Below are 18,928 nucleotides of genomic sequence, written 5' to 3'. Positions count from 1 at the left end.
AAAAACAAACTACTTTCACTCGTTTACATTTTATAAACTGCATCAAATCAACGCTTGCCAGACACTGGCTTATTTTACTGCATATAACTGTAAATTATGTACATTCATCATACTCTACTTTTATAATTTAACATATATCAGCATTTCTATTAAAGCTACAATCCTGAAGATGACATGCAAACAAATCTCCTTTTGGATATTTGCAACTGGCAATGTGTTTAATCCATAGACATGTATCTTATCCACAAATATCCAAATAATGAAGGCTTTTGTAGTTGCTCATTTTGATGGTGACTGTCCGGTAGGACTGACCGGGGGGGGGGGGGGGACCATACAGCGTGTTGCGTCTTTGCCATAGCAGCCAAATGTGGAGGAAAAGGCCAGGTGGCAACAACTTCGACGTTTTTCGCTGAAGCGCTGAAGTGGTAAAGCAAACTTGCAGAAGCGCTTTACCAACAGATGCCACAACAGCGACAGCTGGAACTCAGGTTCAGCCATGTTTTTCGTTCAGTGGCGGGGGACACCCTGACGCAACCAGTGTTACAGTTGCCATGGCGACGCTTGTTTCATCTGGAACGTATCTCTGGGATTCGGAGTGTAGTAACCACGATCACCCAGGTGTCAGTAAATGCGACAGAATCGACAATCTTCAGGATTGAAGCTTTAAGGCCAAAAAGTATGTGAACAGGTCAGATAAACATTTATATCCTTCATAGCAAAACAAAGGTTAGTTCAGTCAATTTCAAGTGGCATATGCACAAAGAAACAGCTGTTAGCATCTTCACAAGTGATCGAATTATTATAAACATTGCTTTTGCTTTCCCTTTTCACTAAGTAGCTAACATTTCAGGCAGTGGTAGCTTAGAGGCTAGAGAGTGGAATTCATGAACAGAAGCTTGTGAAAAATTAATGGGGAGAGAATCACTCTCCTTCTATTTGTTGGGAGTGCCCTTGAGCAAGGCAGTTTACTCCCACGTGCACCAGAGGAGCTGCTCAGTGACCACTGGGCACCTACATATGAAACTATGACAGTGGTGCCGAAAAAGAACATGGTCAGTCAACTTTTCCTCTGTAAAGTTTATATAAAAACAACATGTGAGGAAACCCATGACACCTAACCAGACTTCATTCATTCATTCATCTTCAGCCACTAGGGTTGCAGTGGCAGCAAGCCAAGTAGGGCACTCCAGATGTCCCTCTCCCTAGCAACGCCCTCCAGCTCCTCCTGGGGGATCCCAAGGAGCTCCCAGGCCAGATTGGACATGTAGTCCCTCCAGCGAGTTCTGGGTCTACCACGGGGCCTCCTCCCAGTTGGCCGTGCCCGGTAAACCTCCAAAGGAAGGCGCCCAGGAGGCATCCTAATCAGATGCCTGAACCACCTCAACTGGCTCCTTTCGATGTGAAGGAGCAGCGGCTCTACTCCAAGCTCCCTCCGGATGTCCGAGCTCCTTCTAACCAGACCCGATTTAAAAAATAATAGCAAACACTATTTATGGTTTGTTTTTCTCAGGTCGCTGCACAACCAAGGCTTCCCATACAGTGTTGTATGTGCAGTGATAGAAAGGTAAGATAATCACAGTTATTTTTGTATACTCCTCTATTATTGATAACATAGGTCCAACTTTTTGAATCGCCCAAGCAGTTATGAGTTATCGATATTGTCCAAGGAGGTAGAAACCAACCCATAAGAATTATTTGCAAATACCATTTGAGTTGGGTCTGCATCTAACATGAGACGTGAGATGAATATTCTTATTCAGCAGGTGTAGCTTGCTCAAGTTTTGCTGGGAATATTTCGAGGTGAATAGTCATATGTATTACAGTTAATTTACACAAATAATGCCTCTTCTGTAGAGTGGGCCTATTGTATAATTGTTGGTACCCATCTCACAGCTAATGGAGACAAAAGTATGTCTTGAAGGCTCGGAGAACTGGCCGTCTTCCTGGAGTTAGTAAGATACTTATTCTACTCGTGTTCTCAACCCTGTTTGTCCACAGCTATATCTATAAATGAAGTCTATGTTCTGTGCTTTTAGCTATCTGGGAACGGGGATGCACCACCCCACAAGACAGGATGTGTCCAAGAGGCATGGGGGGGTGGGCAGGAGGGGGTAGTCAGAGGAAGAGGAGGGAGCATACCCCGGTAATAGTTCGATAAAATAATCTTGTACGGGGCAGAGGTCTTCAGACTCTTTGCTGGAGAGGCACTTCAAATAATTTAGCCACTTGATCTCAAACCCTTGTCTGTCCACTGACCATTCTTACACATATTTGAAGTGTGGTCGCTGCAACAATGCAGAGGCCCCTTAAATGGAGAGGAGAGCAAACAGAGACTGGTGTTGAGTCCAATGTTTGTCTTAAGACTTAATAAAGCCACACTCTGAGGACTATTGAAACCAAACCAAACAAACAGACAGCATTAAAGGGAACACGGAAGACATTAATGCCCGGTGACAAGTTAATGCCACCAAAAGGAGTCAAGTTTGGTTCGCTTCATCTCAAAAGATCACCTGAAGGGATTTTTGCTATTTTCAGCCACAGGCTTTCTCTCTCGACTGGCCCACATGTGAGACCTTCTCTCAGTGCATGATAAGCCTACATGCAAATATTCAGACAACTCAAAACAGCACAAATTATTTGTAGGCAATGGAGAGTTCTTATAAGTGTGGCTCTATGAGGCCATTACGAAACACTAGTTTGCTAACTATTACCCTTCTCCAAAAAGAATCCAGCAACATTTACACTAGGGTGCAAATTATGAGAGGGTCTGGGGGAGGGGGGATCACCCCTTAATGACCTTTGAGACCCCCTAAAGAAGCAGAAAATTATCTTGGGGGGGTGGGGGCTAAAGTTGAACTGAGGCATATAATGGTGTTTTGAGTTTTTAATTATTGTGTTGGAGACCTCCAGGCAAAAACAGGGGACCCCCCCCCCAATTTCTCGGTGTAATTCACACAGTGACTGCACCAAGCGTCAACCTCAGTATAATATCCATGCTAGAGGAAGACACAGGAGCGGCACGTAGCAAGACAACTGCCATGAACCAGAAAAATCGTCCGGGTACGCCTCTTCTCTGTCACTTCTGTCATAGTCTTCATCCTCATAGATATAATCCACATCCGGCTGGTCCGAAATCACACTCTGGTCCCCGATGGAGCACAGTTTGCTCATGTTCTCCTTCACCACCTCGCAGAAGGGCCTCTCCACCCCGTCGCACACACAGCGGTTCAGCAGCACGCCATTGGGGATGAAGAGCATCTGCTGAATGGTGGCTTTACACTTGGCGGAGCACTTCCGGCCGTTGAAGAGTTGTCCGCAGTATGACAGGTAGGCGGTCAGGGAGGAGTGGCAACCGCTGTCCTCCTCGCAGCGCTGCCGGGCCTCCGTGCACCCGATCCCGCCGGCGTCACCCGGATGTCTCCGGGGCACGCAAGGCTCGATCGCCCGTTTGGCGTTGACGCATTTCAAGTCCTGGGCGCAGTCGCACGTCTCCAGGTCCGGCCCACTCCGGGTGTGATTGAGCCTTATCAGTGCGTTGATGCAGTGGCTCGGACATTGCTTCCTGGTGCCCCCTATAATACCCTCGCAGGCCGCTAAGTACTGACTGTATGCGAGTTCACACTCCGGCTCGTCGTGGCAGCGGAGCAGGGCATGCCAACAGATGAGCTGGGCATCCACAGCCACCAGCAGCCATGAGACGAGCGCCAGGGCGCTGAACCAACATTTCATGCTTGGATGGAGGCGTAGTTCGGCGATGCGCACCTTTTCCACCCGAGAGGTCGACGCATGAGGCAAATCTGTTTGGCGAGCATGAACAAGAGATGTTCTCAGACGGTCACTGACGAACTTTGCGATTTTAGTTCAAGTCTGCAAATGCCTCCCGCCCCCTCCTCCCCCCCCAACCACCACCACCGTTATGCGCCTCTTTTTTGTTGTTGTAATCATGCAACGAGAGTCCGGGAGGAATCCTTAAACTCGGCTGTGCGTGGAGAGACACAATGCGGCAACAGGCTACTCATTCCGTGCAGGTCCGCAGCATGAGGGAATTCCCGCTCCGACCGCTGTAAATGTCGCCCCGGCCATTCGCGACGAGTCAGGAGTGTTCGCCTCCACTCGCGGGAGCTCCGCGTCTGGGCTTGACGTGCATTCTATCAGAAAGTACTTATCCACCGCTCCGGTCGTACGCTCAAAGTCACCCCTCCAGTCATTCCCGTTCAGACGCTTTATTTCCCCCCCTCCTCCGGCTCAGGATCCATCCACGTTTTCCTCATCCCGGTCGAAGCGGAGTTTGTCGATAACGCATTTCCCCCCCCCTTCTTCTCCCGCTATGTGTCTTTGTCCCCCTCTCGCAGTTCGGCTTCACGCTCTGTCGAGCATTTCCCCACGACACCCCTCCCTCCGCCGAAAGAGAAAGAAAACTTTTCCACCCCCTCTCTCATCTGCAATGCCGGCCAACAATTGGTCGTCTTTGAGGAGTCAGCCGTGGGACCCATTATTCTAGCGACATAGTTTTTTCTTCTTCTTCCTCTTCTTTTCCAAATCTGAACCGCGCGTCAATGAGATCGACGTAATGTTTGCGGTTCTTTTTCTTTTATGAAATGTGCAATCAGTCCTCCTCTCCGCTGTCTTGCAAAGCCCCCCCCAAAAATGAGGGGAGGTGAAGACTTAAAGACGAGCCTCGGAGAGGGAACACATTCCTCTGCGCGGAGCTCACATCTGCAACCCGCCGCCCCGATCCCCAGCGCAGAGGGGAGAAGAAAACACACACACACACACACACACACACACACACACACACACACACAAAACAAATCTGGTTCTTTTTAGCGATAAACGGAGGAGAGGAAACCTCTGCGATAACTGTGCCGGTGTGAGGGTTTCACTTTAAAAGTTCTCGCTAATTGTCGCTCTTTCCCTCTTCCCCTTGCTCTTCATAATGCCGAGTTTTTAAGCCCTGATTGACAGAGGAGAATAGGAGAGAATAGTATTTTCTGGCCCGTTTCACCCCAATTGTGTCAGATTGGCCATGCAGTGGCCCTGTGTCTTTCCATGCTGAAGATTGTTCACGCACTGGGGCCTATCAATGGAGAGAGGTTTCAGCTTCAATATATTTTACAGCTCTCTCCTTTCACACCGCACTTGAAAACTACCAATAGCTCAGGCTTTCCTGGCATTGAAATGGTAACTAACTTGATTGGGGGAAGGTTGGGGGTTGAGGGGGTTGGCTAGGCTGTCCTCAGTGCTGTTATAATTATGCAAGGCAGTTTCAGGCCTGCGGCCACACAACTGTGCCAGCTTTGCACAGGCATGCGCGCGCGCGCGCACACACACACACACATATATATACACACACACACACACACACACACACACATATATATATATATATATACACATAGATATATAATTTCACCATTCATTGAAGACTAACGGAAATTTTATTCACGTGGTGTTTGCTATTCAAGAATGTTGTGCAACAGTGATCCATCCATCCATCCATCCATCCATCCATCCATCCATCCATCCATTATCCAAACTGCTTATCCTGCTGTCAGGGTCGCGGGGATGCTGGAGCCTATCCCAGCAGTCATTGGACGGCAGGCAGGAAGACACCCTGGACAGGCCGCCAGGCCATCACAGGGCTGACACACTTCTTGTCAAAAATATTACTTAGGGGCTTTCATCTGTTTCAGCTGTACTTGTGATAAAAATGTATAAAGCAACGTTTGTGAAAAGATGGAATGAAATTGAATTCTCTAATTATTTACTTTGCACATAATCTCCCTTCACTTCCTCAAAATGTTGTGACATCTTATTTTCATATAAGTGTTACCAGTGGCGGCTGGTGCTAATTTTTTTTTGGGGGGGGGCGCAATTTACCTTGGAGCAGCACACCTGACAGGCAGCTGCTTTAATGTCCACACAATCGCAAAGTTATTAACAAGGACAATGTAGCCTATGGATTTTATCAGGGTTTGTAGATGGTGGATGATTGACAGTCAAGACGAGGCGTCGTGGTAAGTGTGAACATGATTGACAGCCACGAGAATTGTCCAATCACATTAGATTAAAAAAAATTAAAACAATACCAATTCGCTGCCAATAAAAGTGAGATTGTCTGGAGCGCACAGAACTGTGCCCCATGGAAAATCTGAAGAAACCAATTAGACAGCAGCCTCAGGTCACCTGCTCGCCAAAAGTTTGAGAGCTTATATAAGGTATCGCTTGGCCAGCACTCCTCACCCAGGAAGTGTATGTATTCAGACAGAAATCAACCAAATACCATTTGGAACCAATATTTAATGTTTGCTGACAGGCGCTCACAGACTGAAAAACACTTTTATTTCATAATTATGTGCATTATACAACTAAATTTAACATGTTTAAGTAGATTTTCATCTCTTGATATTTGAAGGGGGCGGCGCTCCAGTGCCCTGTACTGGCCAGTACAGGGCAGCAGAAGTGAAATGAGAAAGTCTCTTATCCAAAGCAACTTACAAGAGTCAACAAATTAGCAGATATATTCATGTGTCAACCTGCAGGCATCTCAAGAGCACAGAATAATGATCATTCATAGTGAAGAGTGCATGTCATGTTGTGTGCAACTATGGCAGATAGATCCCTAATAGTGATGTGACTAATGCCAGAAATCAGTATCACAGTCTTGCTTAGGGTCATATGGATTGAGGTAGGCTTGGAAAAGAAAAACTTCATGGGCCCTTTTTGAACAAGGTAAGCAAGTCTTTGTGTCTCATGGGAGAAACTCTTCTACCACTTTGAGGCCAGCAGAGAGAAAAGTCTGGACCTACAGCTTGGCCCATTTGAAGTAGACATAGATATTACCCTTCAAGAAGGAGAGCAAATTGGGCAAGCAGGAGTATACATGTTAATATGGGTTTGCAACTAATCTGATGCAGTTCTTTAAGCTTATAAGGTTTTAAACTTTAAGCAGGCAGCAACCAGGAGCCAATGTAATGATACAAAGGAAGTCGAGATGTGTGTGCGTCTTGGCAGGTTGAAAATGAACTGCGCGGCATCGCTTTAGATTCTGTGCAGTAGTTGGATCGCACAGGCTGGGAGAAGAGTGATAAGTGCATTGCAATAGTGTACCTGAGAGACGAGAAGGTTCTGGACCAAAGCTGCACAGGATCTTTGTTGTACAAAGCAGAGCAGAGGGGATGGGAAACATTGTCGATGTGGTTGGAAAAGAAGGACTGTTTGCCCGGAAGGCATGAGTATCGATGCACGAAGCCTGATCAGTACATTTCTGGGATGGAGGTTTTGACACAGGTGACCAGCAGCTTCAGTTTTGGACTTTTTTTTTATCTGAACCGAGCAGATATGTCAGCAAGGCAAGCAGCAGCCTGTGCATCCGCCTCAATATCCTCAGGTGGAAAAGAAAGGTAGTATTGGGTGTCGTCATCAAAGCAATATTAGGAGAAACAATGGGCTGAGATTGGACTAATCGAAGTGTTATAGAGTGTGTATAGACCCCTGACCTTGCCATGATACTGGTATGACCGCCCTGGCAGGTATTTGGATTATATATCGGAAAGAAAGATCCAGAAAGAGAGAGAGCGAGAGAGAGAGAGAGAGAGAGAGAGAGAGAGAGAGAGAGAGAGAGAGATCATTATGAGTCTAAATGTATTGTAAAGAAATACAACATAAAAGGGGAAAATGGAGTTAAATGCAACTAGACAGTTGGACTCCGGTCATTCTAAATATAATCTGAAACAGCGCTTACCCATTAGTCACACAAAATGGGAGTTAGCAATTGTTACTTTGCTGTTGGCCTGTTTGCTAGCTAGTGGCTAACACTTAGCTGTTGGGCAGAGTCACTAAGATGAATGACCCCTAAAATCCTCAGATAATTGATTTCCTCTCTCCAAAAATGGATGTTTAGTGTTTTGGAAATTAACTCTTCAATGTAACCTGAGCTAACAAACAGCACATTGGTTCATAAGCTGTCAGATATCTATGTTCTTCCTATATGCAACAACTTAGAAGGGTGAATAATATTACTTTTACCGTTGTACGGTTTAAGCTGCTCAGTCACTGTTCAACTACTGGTCGAAGTCAGATTACAGCAAATGGGAGATGAGTACATTGACTATCTATCTATCTATCTATCTATCTATCTATCTATCTATCTATCTATCTATCTATCTATCTATCTATCTATCTATCTATCTATCTATCTATCTATCTATCTATCTATCTATCTATCTATCTATCTATCTATCTATCTATCTATCTATCTATCTATCTATCTATCTATCTATCTATCTATCTATCTCATCATTTCAGTAACTTAAGAAAGCCACGAAGAAAGAAAGCCACTTTATTTTTGTCATTGTATGGTTGTTTTTGGTTCCAGTAAATTTGTTCTCTGTATTTAACCCATCCTATTGTACAGGAGCAGTGGGCAGCTGCAGCACCCGGGGACCAACTCCAGTTCTTCTTTCCATTGCCTTGGTCAGGGGCACAGACAGGAGTATTAACCATAACATGCATGTCTTTTTGATGGTGGGGGGAAACCAAAGCACCCGGGGGAAACCCACGCAGACATGGGGAGAACATGCAAACTCCACACAGAAAGGACCTGGGACTCGAACCCGGGACCTTCTTGCTGTGAAGCCACAGTGCTAACCACTGGGCCACAGTGCCACCAACTTGGATGCTATAGTACTGCCACATGTGAGGATGGGGATTTACTCGTAATTAGTTATATTGCATTTATATTCAGTTCTTGAAGTAGTAATACAGCACACTGTCACTGGCCATGCAGGCCTGCCATTGTTTTAATAATAATTTTGTCTCCACCTGGTGTTCAGGGCGGGCTAGACTAAGACCAACGAACACTAGTTTGTTATCTTTGCAATAAAAGAGGAGAGGGTGTACGTTATCATAAAAACGAGTTTATTGTAATTTCTACTGTCGACTCAAAAGCATTAAGATCCTTGAGAGATTTAGAATAACAGCGATCATGTAAAAGAAATGAGTAGATTAAGAAACAGCCAGAGAGGAAAAGCCGCCGAGTGTCATGGCAGCCATTTCCTGAAATATCAGTTACACAGATGTCAAAAATGATATAGAAAAAAAGTTTATATTTATTACTGAATATCACACACTCAGTTATAACCAGCAATCAGATTATGAATCCAATTTACCCCTCTTAATCCCATTTAACAAATGTGGGAAGTTTCCACACAAAAATAGGTATTTATTGCACTTTAGCTCATTTATCATATTACTGTAATGCCATAACCACACAAAATTGCCACCTCTGATGGACAACATGTTTCAATAAAATGACAATACAATACAGCTTAATTTCCCCGTAAAACACTATAATGTATATTCCAAATGTTTAGAGCTTCCGGTTGCCCAACAAGAACAAAATAGAAATGGACAAAGAAGTGAAATAATAAATTTAAAAAATTAAAAAAAAATCTTCAAGCACTATTTCTGCATAAAATCACAGAGGAACTACTGGGAGAAGAGTATATACACATACGTTACACAAACGACACCGACATCCTCTCTTTATCACATTCATCCACAGCTTCACTTGAGTTTCACCAGAAAACACCAAGTCAGACGAAATACCGAGTACACGCCACGCCCGTAGCGGCTGTGTGCTGTCTAACACTATGACTAGCACTACCAGCTGAATGACGACGTTTTTTAAAGACAGCACTTGACAAATCACGTTGGCTTAACAACACAAAACCACCAGCACTAAACAGCACCACTGAGACAGGGAGGTCAATGAGATATAAGGGCGGGGAGCAGTTCCACACTTGAACATACTTGTGGTATTTCTTTTATGTCGGTTGGTATGTTTTCAGCAGAGGCTTTGGCTTACGACAAACTGAAGCATTCAATTTTCCTCCGTACCTGTCACACAATGGCCACACATAAGTTACTCTGAGTATAATTTACATTTATTTATATGTTACAGTGAATTTGGGGAAAAAATAGTTAGTTTTCACACTTATTGACGAATGTGTAGATTTACAAAAGTGATAGAAGAGGACTGTCTCATAACCCAAGAGGTTTTAGGATTGATCCCTTCAACAGCTTTTTCCCTGTTGAAGTGTCCTTGGGCAAGACACAAAACTCCTACTTGCTCACTGACTAACTGTGGGTCTTTCTGGATGAGAATATCACCTAAATATCCAGAAAAAAAGTAAGAAATTTTCAAATTTTCCACATTTAAGGTAACATATGGACGCTACAATTTCAAACCCAACATCATACATTGATTGGGATATCACTGGTAAAGTGAGGTTCAGAGAACATAGGGCGTTAGTGAAAGGCAAGAAAGACAGAGGGCAGGGATATTCACTTGGCTGGACTACATGAGGTTGCAGTTCTCCGTTTGTTTTTTGAGGTCCTCCAGCGTGGCCTGTGCTTTGTCTTTCAGCTGATCCATGTCCACATTCTGGATGTTGGTCAGCTGGCCGAGCACCGACTGCTTGTGTGCTTCCTCTTGGTTGTCCTCAGCAATCATCTTGGCCAGCTCTGTGGGCAGCTCCACATCATCCCCTGCCTGCTGGATCTGGGTCTCATCCAGCTCATTCTGAGGCGGACACATAGGTGAAGAGTCACACAGGAAGAAACAGACACCCATATAGACGGACACATGCAAATACAGCACCCATTATTCATTATCCAAACCGCTTATCCTGCTCTCAGGGTCGCGGGGATGCTGGAGCCTATCCCAGCAGTCATTAGGCGGCAGGCGGGGAGACACCCTGGACAGGCCGCCAGGCCATCACAGGTGGATGGACTGTGATGGATTGCATAAGCACCAACATACATATATATATATAGATTATGATATACTAGGGAAATTACGCTCTGCACTTAACCCATCCTAGGTGTGTGGCTAGGAGCAGTGGGCAGCCGCCGTGCAGCACCCGGGGACCAACTCCAGTTTTCTTGCCATGCCTCGGTCAGGGGCACAGACAGGAGTATTAACCCTAACATGCATGTTTCTTTTGATGGTGGGGGGAACCGGAGCATCCGGAGAAAACCCACCGCAGACACGGGGAGAACACTGCAAACTCCACACAGAGGACGACCCCAAGGTTGGACAACTCCGGGGTTCGAACCCAGAACCTTCTTGCTGTGAGGCGACAGCACTAACCACTGGGCCACCGTGCCGCCAATATGTCCACAAGTACCAATACAAAACCCAAACAGTGATACAAATACACTGACACACATGCACAAATGCGTACAAACACAATAACACATGCAGCCATCCAAAACCATACACATAGACTCAACTCACGACCAATAGGTACAGACACACAGCAAACACAACAGACAGAGATGTACATGTAAACATACACTTGTGTACTCAACACATACACAGGAACACAACAAACAAATGTGGACACAATAAGTATACTCACACACACACACACACACACACACACACACACACAAACACACACACAACAGGTCAGGAGCATAAGTGAGTGTAGACTTTTAAAACAAGAGTGGTGGATGGTGGTATATATATTTCCTCATGAAATCCTCAAAGTCTCATCCAAACTGATCATACCTGATTAGAATGATGCAAGGTTAAGGCATGCTATGTCTTCCAGCTCAACGTTATGACTGTACCTTCATGTTACTTCTATTTAGAGGCAGCTCAGAATCAGGCTTCGTACCTTTGGTAGTCTGTATTTATCCCGAAAATGACTTCGAACTGTTGCTCGCTCGGCCTTTTTCTGGGCAAAATGAGCTTCTCGTTCTTGCCTGGAGGAAAAGGAGACCAAAAGATTCAATTTTAACAGAATTTTGCAAGAGGGATTTCGTTCATTGATGACATCCTGATGCCTTGAGGAACTGAGATAACATATAACATATATATATATATATATATATATATATATATATATATATATATATATATGTCTCCAGGTCACAACGGCAGTGAAGGCAGATGAAAGCTGCAACAGAGGGTTGTCCCCAGTCGTCTTGGTTCTCCATACCATTGGACTCTGGGAACACCCTGCCAAGGACCGTGTGGTGGCTGCAGGCACATCAGCCAGCCACTCCATGTAATAAGCTGTCACGTGCAGGCAACCCCCCATTATGCGGCTCCTGGATCAGCCTGTATGCCCACCTGAGGATCCAGAGGGACCCAGAGGGAGGATGGTCATACTTGACCCCGAGTGACCGCCGATGAGCTATACACACACACACACACACACACACACACACACACACACACACACACACACACATATATATATATATATATATATATATATATATATATATATATAGGCCTACACATACAAGGAATTTGACTGCAGTTTCTCCATTGCTGTCCATGTACTTGCACAGAATAGACATACAACTAAAACAAAGACAACAAGATAGATAACAAGACTCTGATTCTGATGTATATATACACACACACACACACACGTACACACACACACACACACACACACACACACACACACACACACACACACACACACACACACACACACACACACACACACACACACACACACACACACACACACAAGAGATGATGTTTCTTTCCCTCTTATACAGTTTTAACTATAGACAGAATTCACAATCCTAAATACTGCAAGTAAAGGAAAACAAAACACATACAAACCAGAATATACAACTATCTAAAGGAAATTGGGAATAATCCCCTTAGTGTACAGGAATTTCAAATAAGAAAGAAATCCTTTTTTTTTCCATTTCGGTATTGCTGCAGGAGTTCCCATCTGCATGTTATCACCCATCATGCTGGATTTGTGCCTTGTCAATCAGAGGCAATATTGGTCTTTTAAAGTAGACAGTAGACAGGAAGCCTGCCCCTTATGCTAGTCTGGGGTCAGTTGAAGGTGGGTGAGCATCGACAATGGGCAAAGAAGAAGAAAAGCTTGCTGTGCTCTTGTTTGGGAGCCCCAGATGCAGCCGTGCTGCCGGTCTAATGCCCCTCTGAGGGATCTCAGTCCTCGGGGAATGTGGGCTACTAGCAGTGGCCTACAAACTGCAGCCTGAATACCACTCACCCACTTCCACAGCTGCCAACCCATCCTGTGCAAGGACTTGGCTCACCCCTTTTAGCTTTGCATTGCACGGGCCCATATAACCTCAGCCATCTTCATTAACACTGATGGTGTCTGTGAATGTTCTCATTAACACTGATGTGAAGTCTCCAGCCCAGCTTTAAAGTGCTGTATCGCTTTGGTAAGGATTTATAATTTTCTAGTCACACATCTGCATAAGAGAACATTCATTATAAAATAGGTTGTTTTGGCCAAGCAGTCTAATTAGTGAAAGACATGATTCAACCTGACTTAAAATTCCACAGTTCTCATAAAGGACAGCTGAAGTCGTTAACCACAGTGTTACACACATAATCATGGTAAATGCCTTCTCACGTATTGTTACTGTAACGACAATCAGCTTCCCAATGTTAACTTTACATACAGCTAACTTTACTAGCTTGATTTCTTTGATATACAATTAGAAATATCACAACTGTAGTGCAAGTTTCCAGAAGATACACCTATCTAAGCTGGTTCATTCAAAAATTCCTATTCATTTCATGGGGGCTGAAACAGTGGGCCCCAAAATGAGATGCAGGGGGTTGTTGAAAGAGTCCCAGCAGTTTTTTTTCTTGCAAAACAATGATTGCTTAAATTTCACTGTTATTTCTTCCACTTGGAGGACAATGTGGGAGACTTGCAATTCTGATATATCACCTCATTTCATATTGTAGACCTCCAAATCCCTAGACCTGTAGAGCTAGAACTGTAGATAGATAGATAGCTAGATAGCTAGATAGATAGCTAGATAGATAGATAAATAGATAGATAGATAGATCGACAGTGTTTTCAGCCAGTCTTATGTTTCATGAGTCATTTTGTGAGAGCAGTTGTTCCTTTTGTGAAACCCTTCATATTCTCTCTGGTAAGCAATCCAAGCTGCACGAGGCCTCCAGCAGAGGGCAGGCAATGGACTGTTGGCACTGTCCCGTCTTGTTAACATCACTGAGATGTTTGTGGCTATGGTGTATTTCTCAATTGCCCATAGTCAAATTGTCACTTATTAAATTTCCCCCAACGCATCCAACATTATTTTAGTAAATGAGATAGCATTATGCTTGAAGAGCTGAGATGGCCAGCAGCCAAACATAGCCCATGCGAGAAAAGCCTAAATGCGTGCTTACGGCCAATTAATGCCGGAGAGAGAGCAGCGCTGTAGGTGGTTATAATGGAGCAAACAATAAATAAACTCTTTACTCTCCAAAACAAAGCTATAAAAACGTCAAAGTGTGACTGGAGTAGTCGAGTCAGTGGTGGACTCTGATGAAGCCGTAGGGATACCAGAAAACCCTGGGCACAGTTTTGAAAATGTTTGCACCAGATGTGTCAACAGAAGGGTATTTCACTTGGAAATAAAATGTAGTGCTGTCTGTGTGAATCTGAGCTCACTGTGCATTAACACGAGCCTGCAAAACACGAAACAACACAAAGGCCCATGCAGTGCTCAACAGCTACCAATAACAGAGCTCTTAGGCTGCTGCCACTGGAGGGAAAGGCCTTATGTCTTCCCCTCTCAAGGGCATCAGATGACCAGGGTTGTCACTGTGGCTCGGGTGTTGAGGGCGATAAAATAACTACATGTGACGTGCCAATGTGAACGCCCCCCCACCCCACCCCACCCCGACTCTATTCTTCTTTAAACTGAGCTGTATGGTCCTCTCAGTGATCTATGAGATGCTGTGGTTTAGTACCTCTGCTTAATAACTCACTGCCACTGAAGGTCACTGTATGATGATGCAGCCTCCAAGTCACGATGGTCTGCAAAGCAGCCACGGCTGAACACAGTGAGGAGGGCATAGCCACACCTCCTGTGGAGCACAGTGAGTACGGCAGGTCACACTGTCACCACTGTCAAGGTGAGGAGTTAAGTTACACCTGGGGCCACCCATGTTGAAAAAAAACAAAACTGTGCATTAATCATGAATCATATTTGTTAACGCTTGGGCTAGGAGACACATTCTTTTGAATTATTTTGGTGGGAATTCCTATGCACATAAATATGACGTTTAGGCACCCCCGTTCCTCAATCTGACCTGCACCAAAGGGGACATATAACAAACATGATGACCAAAGACCCCATGTTATAAGAATCGAATACTCCCTACCAAAACTGAACGTTTGTTTGAATGCATATCTATTCTTCAGTGATCATTCTGATGTTGCATGGCCACTTCCTCCATGAGCAGAAGAGTGAACATCTAGTTTGGAAACCAGAAGCGTGCTCCAAGGGACGGGTCACACTAATAGATAGTGAGGTGTTGTCTAGTGTGTCGACTCTGTGGTAGCTGAATAACCTTGTTGCTTGAGCTGTCACTTTTATTCGTACTCCTTGAAGACCACGACGGGCCGTGGAAATTACTGGGTAAATATTTCTGGAACTCACGGATGCAAAGAAGGGAAACGATATAGCACCCAAAGTCCTGACAAGGCGGAACAAGAAGACGACATAAATATTTCAGTGTCATACACAAACCTCTACACTCCCATGTTAGGGTTTTCTCAAACGTCCCGAATTAGAAACTGTTCTAGATTATCCACTAATCCATACAAATAGAAAGAGAGCGAGGGAAGAGAGAACGTGAGAGAGAGAGAGAGAGAGAGAGAGAGAGAGAGAGAGAGAGAGAGAGAGAGAGAGAGAGAGAGAGAGAGAGAGAGAGAGAGAGAGAGCGAGAGAGAGAGAGAGAGAGAGAGAGAGAGAGACAGAGTGTGTGAGAGAGAAAGTGAGAGATAGAGAAAGAGAGAGAAAGATAGCGATACATAGAGCGAGAGGGAGATATAGAGAACAGATAGAGACGGAGAGAAAAGAGATATACATATATGTACACAGAAAGAGAGCTGGAGAGACATAGAGATAAAGAGACATACAGATATATATAGAGAGAGAGACAGAGACATGTAGATATAGAGATAGAGACAGATAGATAAAGAGCGTGATAGAGAGACATAGAGACACGGATAGAGAGAGATAGACAGACATAGAAAGACAGAGCGAGAGACAGAGACATATATAGCGAGATAGATATATGGAGATAGAGTGACTGAGAGACACAGATAGAGAGAGAGATAGAGCGACATAGCTTGATAGATAGATAAATAGATAGATTGCGATAGAGCGACATAGAGAAACAGCTAGAAAGAGAGCGATCTCCCAGGGCGAGTGGAGCAGCTGTGGGTATAGCGCGCGCTGTTACAGCACTGATGCATAAAGAAGCGCGTGGCGCACGGAGAGCTCTCGTGGAGGGGGCGCGTGCCAGTTGGTGTACCATTGACACATTTAGTTTTTATTCACTTTTAATAAACACACATATACACACCGCTGAAAATACAACCCCTCTGTGTGGAAGAGTATGATTTCATGTCCTTACTTTTCCTCCTCTAGCTGCTGCTGGTACTGTTCGAACTCCTCCTGGGTCATTCCCTGCGCAGCCGCGTCCGACTTCTCTCCCTCGGTTTTCTCCTCCGTCAGACCGCCGGTCAGATTCTTCAGCTGTCCCCCCACCATGTGTTTCACCATGAAAGCCATGACGGCTCCGCCCGAGAGTCCACTACTTGACCGGACACCACCCCCCCTCCCAAAAAAAAGAAAAGAAAAAAAAAAGTTAAAAATGTGGATGCGCTCTTGGGCAGAGCGGTGGATTTCGATAGGTATCCGCCGCCGAATCCCGTTCAAACTCGACGACTCGGAGCGCTACACCGCCACGCGTTCAACTTTTCCAAAGCTCGACGGGGGAAAATGAAAACAGCTGAAGTGGGGAGGGGGGGAAAACGATACCCTCCAGGACGCGTCGCCCCTGTGACTGGATAGATGGGGAGTTTCAGCACCGCTGCCAGTGGACAGTTCCGCTTTGAATGAACGTTAGCAAGGAGAGGACGTGGTGGTGGTGAGGGGGGGCAGTTCAAACATGAGTCAACAAGTTGGACTCGTATTAAACATGTATATATATATATATATATATATATATATATATATATATATATATATATATAGCCTATTATATATATATAACTCTACCAATCCCGTGTTTCCGTCTGCAGATACCGCTCCTCCCCGCGCCCGATCGCACGCTGCACGGTGGTGCGCGCGGGCGTCGCGGGATCTCGTGATCAGCCGTCTGATTTGAACTCGCGCCCCGGCAGGAACAAACGCACGTGACGAGTCTCTCACACCCACGCGCGCGCACACACACGCACACAGGGTTTCCTGTTTGGTGTCCCTCAGTTCAAGGATGATGCAAAGCCACTCTTTATCACTGGAATTCGGTTTCCCAGCCCAGTCAGCTATGAGGAAATAGCCCTGAAATAAGCCTTCCTGTCTGTGTGGCGCACTACTATTGCCGTCTCCGTGCAGGTTGTTTCACTACTGATGTTCATGTTCCATGTGGGTGAGATGAGGAATAGACCATCGGCTTTCTGTTAACTTTTTGGCTTCCTCTTTAATTGATGGGGGTTGGGAAATTGTGCTCACATAAATTTCCTTTTTATTTTTTGCGAACTGAAAACATGCCAGATCTCAGCAAGAGGTCCTGCAGTCATATGTCTCTGCCAATACTCTATTATATAAAAGCCAAATATATATTTTAGACTCTGTGGTCTCTGTCCCGCCAGTGGAAAAAAAACCTGGAGGTGATTAAACCACATTATTTAGCGGGAGGGTGTTGGGGGAGGGGGAGGTGATATACTTCTGGATGACATCCTGCAACAGCACGTTCAGCTGGGAAGCCACGCATCTGAAAAAAGAAGAAAAAAAGATGTGCTTACATATTATAAGAGGGGAATATTTCTGCTCTTCCTCTTCGTCTGTGTGCTTCACGAAACTCACAACTTTGATCACTGCAAGTCAAGAACTTCAGCATCCTGATCCGAGCAGCAGTGTGACACCAGGCCTGGCCTACTTTTCCAATCCCTGTGGATCAGGGGAGACGGAGCATGTCTCGCTGTCGTTTTGTCACAGCCTTAGTGGGGCCCTGTAACTTACCTGGGTCTCTTCAAATCTCCCTCAATCTTCAAGAGCCTCTCTGTTCGATACAATGAAATGTAACTCGGTGAATAGGAAAGAATAAAAATCTGTGAAACTGCATACAAAAAAGAAAAGAAAAGAAGGAATTTGTCCAACCAGCATGTTTCACTATCACATTATATCCGTTTACTTCTGATATTCACACTCACGGGATCTGCTTCAAGGTCTTGCTCATCTTTTTATGGATTATCACAGAGCCCTGACTACGTGCGTCCTTGTTGTTAGGAATCCAAGATGGCGTGGTGTGGTATCGTGTGACATGGTGTCAGATATGCTGATTTAAATTTGGGGTCCGGGCTGCTCACATTGACTTCATAGATCTGAATGAACGTTTCAGATGTCATTTTCATAGTGTTAGCATTTTTTGGGGGGGTTATATTATTTGAGAGAAACATGCAGTCAGAGATTAAGAAAAATAAAATGAAGAAGGAGTCATCAAAATAGACTCCGTCTGTAGACAGTTACAGTAATAGCATAAGCGCGTGGTGGTTGATAAAGATGATAATCATAGTGATGAAGATGATGATGTTCATTATGAGTACAGTGAGAATGATGACGATAATACGACGTACGTATGATGATGATAAACGTGTTAGTTGACTGTGATATTCGTGAAGATAGTGTGATGATGGTTAATATGACGTTGATAGGGACAATGGTTGTGATGGTAATTAAAGTGAAGAGGCTGTTGAAAAATGTTGCGGACTATAACGATGAAGCTCATGATGATGATGTTAATGAAATCAGCGATGATTTCAGTGACAACAACTACGATGGCGATCGTGACAGCGATGATGGTAGTTGTAGTGGA

General features: G+C 44.8%; 2 protein-coding genes across 2 annotated transcripts; both read right to left on the bottom strand.

Annotated features, from left to right (window-relative positions):
• Nucleotides 1–2,979: 2,979 nt before the first annotated feature.
• si:ch1073-459b3.2 (growth arrest-specific protein 1) lies at nucleotides 2,980–7,189 on the bottom strand. Its single transcript, XM_056279368.1, has 2 exons — nucleotides 7,111–7,189; nucleotides 2,980–3,797 (listed from the first exon to the last, which is right to left on the bottom strand). Exons 1-2 carry the CDS (start codon nucleotides 7,187–7,189, stop codon nucleotides 2,980–2,982), a joined length of 897 nt encoding a protein of 298 aa, XP_056135343.1.
• A 1,726-nt stretch (nucleotides 7,190–8,915) lies between these two features.
• cplx3b (complexin 3b) lies at nucleotides 8,916–16,917 on the bottom strand. The gene is made up of 3 exons (XM_056278914.1): nucleotides 16,466–16,917; nucleotides 11,688–11,775; nucleotides 8,916–10,585 (listed from the first exon to the last, which is right to left on the bottom strand). The coding sequence occupies exons 1-3, from the start codon at nucleotides 16,621–16,623 to the stop codon at nucleotides 10,361–10,363; spliced, it is 471 nt and encodes a 156-aa protein (XP_056134889.1). The 5' UTR covers nucleotides 16,624–16,917; the 3' UTR covers nucleotides 8,916–10,360.
• Between the last annotated feature and the right edge of the window lie 2,011 nt (nucleotides 16,918–18,928).

This window comes from Lampris incognitus, chromosome 4 (genome assembly GCF_029633865.1).
Source record: "Lampris incognitus isolate fLamInc1 chromosome 4, fLamInc1.hap2, whole genome shotgun sequence".
NCBI classification, from domain to species: domain Eukaryota; kingdom Metazoa; phylum Chordata; class Actinopteri; order Lampriformes; family Lampridae; genus Lampris; species Lampris incognitus.
This window is presented reverse-complemented; position numbering and strand designations above follow the sequence as displayed.